The sequence below is a fragment of the Myotis brandtii genome, unplaced genomic scaffold (assembly GCF_000412655.1).
Source record: "Myotis brandtii unplaced genomic scaffold, ASM41265v1 scaffold893, whole genome shotgun sequence".
Taxonomy (NCBI): domain Eukaryota; kingdom Metazoa; phylum Chordata; class Mammalia; order Chiroptera; family Vespertilionidae; genus Myotis; species Myotis brandtii.
This window is the reverse complement of record NW_005371660.1, coordinates 449984-453950: the sequence shown is the minus strand read 5'-3', so window position 1 is coordinate 453950 and position 3967 is coordinate 449984. Positions and strand designations below refer to the sequence as shown.

The window sequence follows — 3967 nt, the reverse complement described above, 5'->3', positions numbered from 1 at the left end:
AACTTGTATTTTCCCATGAGCCATTAAAATAAAGCATAGCTCTTATAGCAGCTTCATATATGCCCACAAATGAATTAATATCAGCTCGTAAGTAGAGCACCTTTACTCAGCTTCGCTGAGTAATAGTTCCTTGAAGAATGAAGAGAGGAAATAGTCTTTAGAAACATAAATTTCTGTCCTTCCAAGTTTCCTTCATGATATGAAGCAGGTATTATTCGCTATGAAGAGGAGGTTCTTCTCTGACCTCATTTGAGGATGGAACTTTTAACCAAAATGGTGTCACCCCGACACGCCAACGTAAGTGACCACAGAAGGATCAAAGTCCTATAAAAAGAGAGAAGATAGTGTAACACTTCATCCATCTCACAGCAGGCACAAGCTCATCCATCTCCAGTGAATCAAGAGAAACTACAATGGCTTCTGTGAGAACTTCCTCCATGGTGAGTCCTGCACTAACGTGCAATGCTCTTATTGATTTGGATCAGATGATACTTCTGGACCTTGGGCATGAAATTCTGGATTCTGACTATGGAGATCATGTAGAATAGGAAATGAAAGCTTTGGTAGATACTTGTCATTGTATAGCATGTTCAAGAACTGGTACTCGTCAGTTTGAAAGATGAGATTAAAACTGAAAGATAGCTATATTGGGGCTAAATTACGCAAAGAAGTGTCATATAATGCCGTGCAGTAAGAAAGAATGTTTATTGAAAATCTACTCTTCTGAGTACAAGTGATTTAATATAATTCTCCCACAGCATTTTTCTTTAATCCAAAATAAAATGGATCACAATCTTTGAGGATTTAATTACTTGTGGCAATAACTTTTCTTTCCATTATCCTATTATTATACTACAGTCTTGGTTCACCAAACCCATTTATTATCATCAGATACAGTATAATTGTGGTTTAGAGTAAATGGTTTTTATATTCTTAAAATATCTCTTTTGAAATGTAATTTGATTATAGAATCAATATATGTAAATTTAGAAAACTGTAAAATATACCTAAGAAAACATAAGGAAAATCCAGTTTTTGGTTGATGTTTGCCAATGGTACTAACAGCATTTCTAATACAAATACTGATACCACCTTTCTTAAGGGCACATTTGCCTTCACATAGGGTTTCACACAATAATGAGACAGAGCACAACAGCACAGGAAGACATTTCCCCCTAAAAATCAAGGTCAATATTATCCCAATGATCTGGCAGTGATGCATGTACTGACAGTATGATGACTTGTCCTTTTTACTAAAATTAGCTCCAGCCAATAAATAATGTGCCTTTCCTAATTTAAAATATGAATGTTTAGAACTGGTAAAAACTCTGTGGTCTTAATATTATTTTAGTCACCTAGCCAGATTTTTATTTAAACTGATCTGAAAATTTAGAATAGATTGGCCTGCCCTAACCGGTTTGGCTCAGTGGATAGAGCATCAGCCTGCGGACTCAAGTCCCAGGTTTGATTCCCCTCAAGGGAATGAACCTTGGTTGCGGGCACATCCCCAGTAGGAGGTGTGCAGGAGGCAGCTGATCGATGTTTCTCTCTCATCGATGTTTCTAACTCTCTATCCCTCTCCCTTCCTCTCTGTAAAAAATCAATAAAATACATTTTTTTTAAAAAAGAATAGATTGGCCTGGAATATAGTATGTTGTCTATGATTAGCAATACAATTGTTATCACAATTTGTTAACAAAAACCATTTACTAATTCAATCTCCCACCTCTCTCTCTCCTTTCCCATTCAGTTCCAGTCACTGCTACTGCTGCTGAGTCTGGTGGCTATAGTGAAGGCAGCAATAGTAATTCCACGAAATCCAGAATGCCCAAATACTGAGGACAAGAACTTCCCTCAGAGCGTGAGAGTCAACCTAAACATCCTTAATCGGAATGAAAATTCTAGCAGGCCCTCATATTACTACAAGCGGTCCACCTCACCTTGGAATCTCCAGTACGTAAAGGCCCTAGATAAAACCTGTTTTCTTCTACATTTTATGCATCAGACTGCCAGTTAAATCACTTTGAGGGAAAATTTTACTCACTCAGAATCATCAGTCAAACCTGGAAGGGCCCGGGCCATTGTGCAAAACAATGGTTCTCAAACTTTCATTCTACAAACTTATTTGCTAGAGCACAAGACAACCCCACCCCCAATACCCATCCTATTAGATTTCATTGTCACTGACACCAAAAACTCACCCCAATTTGTGTTGTCTACATTTTAATATTTATGATACCCCAAGTCTATTTTTTATTTAATCTTAGGGATTAATGCTTGAATTCTCTTTCTTTACAAGGGCCTCCATTGAGAAGATTTCTTGTAAATTACTAGTAATTAATGGGTATTTTTATGCACTTTTTTGTCTTGTTAGAACTTGGAAAATATAGCTTGAATCTCAGTAGAGGAAGAAGTATCATCTTGGGTATTGCCACCCCTTTTTAGGTTAGATAGCCTTGGTCTACATCCCAACAGATCTATATTTGATGTATCCTTAGTACATCTAGTATTTAGACCCCCATGAAGAATTAAATTTAAAAACATATTCTGATAATTTGATTTTATGCAAATAAGCCTCAATTATGTGGCACCTACAGATTCACCTGACTGTGGAGTTTTTTCTCCTCTTCCAATTACTAAGAATAGTTTAAGTACATCAATTAAAATTCAAAGCAGCCAGCTTGGTATGGCTTAGTTGTTCAGGGTGGACCATGAACCAAGAGGTCACTGATTTGATTCCTTGTCAGGGCACATGTAGGGGTTTCAGGCTCGATCCCCAGTAGGGGGTGTGTAGGAGGCAGCCAATTGATGTTTCTTTCTCATTAATGTTTTTATCTCTTTATCTCTCTCCCTTCCTCTATCTCTAAAATCAATAAAAACCTATTTTAAAACATAAATTTAAAAAAATCAGAGGAAGTCATTAACTCCGCTGGAGGAGAGAGGGAATTAAGGGTTATAGAGTGGCTTAAACTTTTGTTTCTAGCCCTTCTAATCAGCTCTGGGCTCTGTTCCAGGAATGTGTTGTCAGATAAAATTTTGATGCATTCCATGTTCAAACTTCATTAAGTCAGATTAACAACTATTTTATTCCTAGATGATTCCCTTAGTCTTTATCCATCTATCCAATGTACCCTAATAAAAGTATCCTCATGTCAAACTTAAATCCCTTCTATAATCTCAGTCATCTTTGTTCATTTTTCAAAGAGATTTGAAGATCATTGCCTTTTCTCCATAATATTTCATGTGCTTAAAAATCCACCCTTGGTTTTCCTGAAACTACTTCTTTTTCAGACTAACAGCCCTTAGAGAATTTGCAATGACTATAGTTTGTCACCCTCTAAATTTGTCTTCCTTCAATTATTCCTGTTTGATTTCCTTCCTGCTTTACCAGGAATTCACTTTCTTCCTGGCTTTTGTCTCTCCCTGTAGCCGCAATGAGGACCCTGAGAGATATCCCTCTGTGATCTGGGAGGCAAAGTGCCGCCACTTGTTCTGCCTCAATCCTGAAGGGAAGATCGACCACCACCTGAACTCCGTCCCCATCCAGCAGGAGATCCTGGTCTTGCGCAGGGAGCCTCGGCACTGCCCCCACTCCTTCCGGCTGGAGAAGATACTCGTGACTGTGGGCTGCACCTGTGTCACCCCCATTGTCAACCACGTGGCTTAAGAGTTTCCAGTCTGATCCCAGCTCTCTGAATCTGTTAGGCTTTCTGGGGAGTAGACCTAGCCCCATTTCTGACCAACTCACTAGGGTTCTTAAATGAGTTCATTCAACTGAAATTTCATAGGTAACACTTGGGTTCAGAGACAGACTCTGAATCATCTTTCCTTCTCCCCAAGAAGGAAGGTTTAAACTGAGTACAATTTTGCTTCTTACTTGCTTTTCTAAGGGCTTTAAGTTATTTATGTATTTAAAAGGCCCTGAGACAATTTGGGGGTGTAAGATTCCATTTTAATGAGTTACAGG

At 38.3% G+C, this 3967-nt stretch overlaps 1 protein-coding gene across 1 annotated transcript; it reads left to right on the top strand.

Moving 5' to 3' along the window:
* The first annotated feature begins 413 nt into the window (after positions 1-413).
* IL17A (interleukin 17A) lies at positions 414-3667 on the top strand. Its single transcript, XM_005885155.1, has 3 exons — positions 414-440; positions 1751-1953; positions 3430-3667. Exons 1-3 carry the CDS (start codon positions 414-416, stop codon positions 3665-3667), a joined length of 468 nt encoding a protein of 155 aa, XP_005885217.1.
* Positions 3668-3967: the final 300 nt, after the last annotated feature.

What these genes read in the sequence shown, in the direction of transcription:
- IL17A (XM_005885155.1), top strand. Translation starts at nt 414, where the DNA reads ATGGCTTCTGTGAGAACTTCCTCCATG. An exon ending in CTGTGAGAACTTCCTCCATG is followed by an intron (nt 441 to 1,750) that starts GTGAGTCCTGCA and finishes TTTCCCATTCAG; the next exon opens with TTCCAGTCACTGCTACTGCT. An exon ending in ACCTCACCTTGGAATCTCCA is followed by an intron (nt 1,954 to 3,429) that starts GTACGTAAAGGC and finishes CTCTCCCTGTAG; the next exon opens with CCGCAATGAGGACCCTGAGA.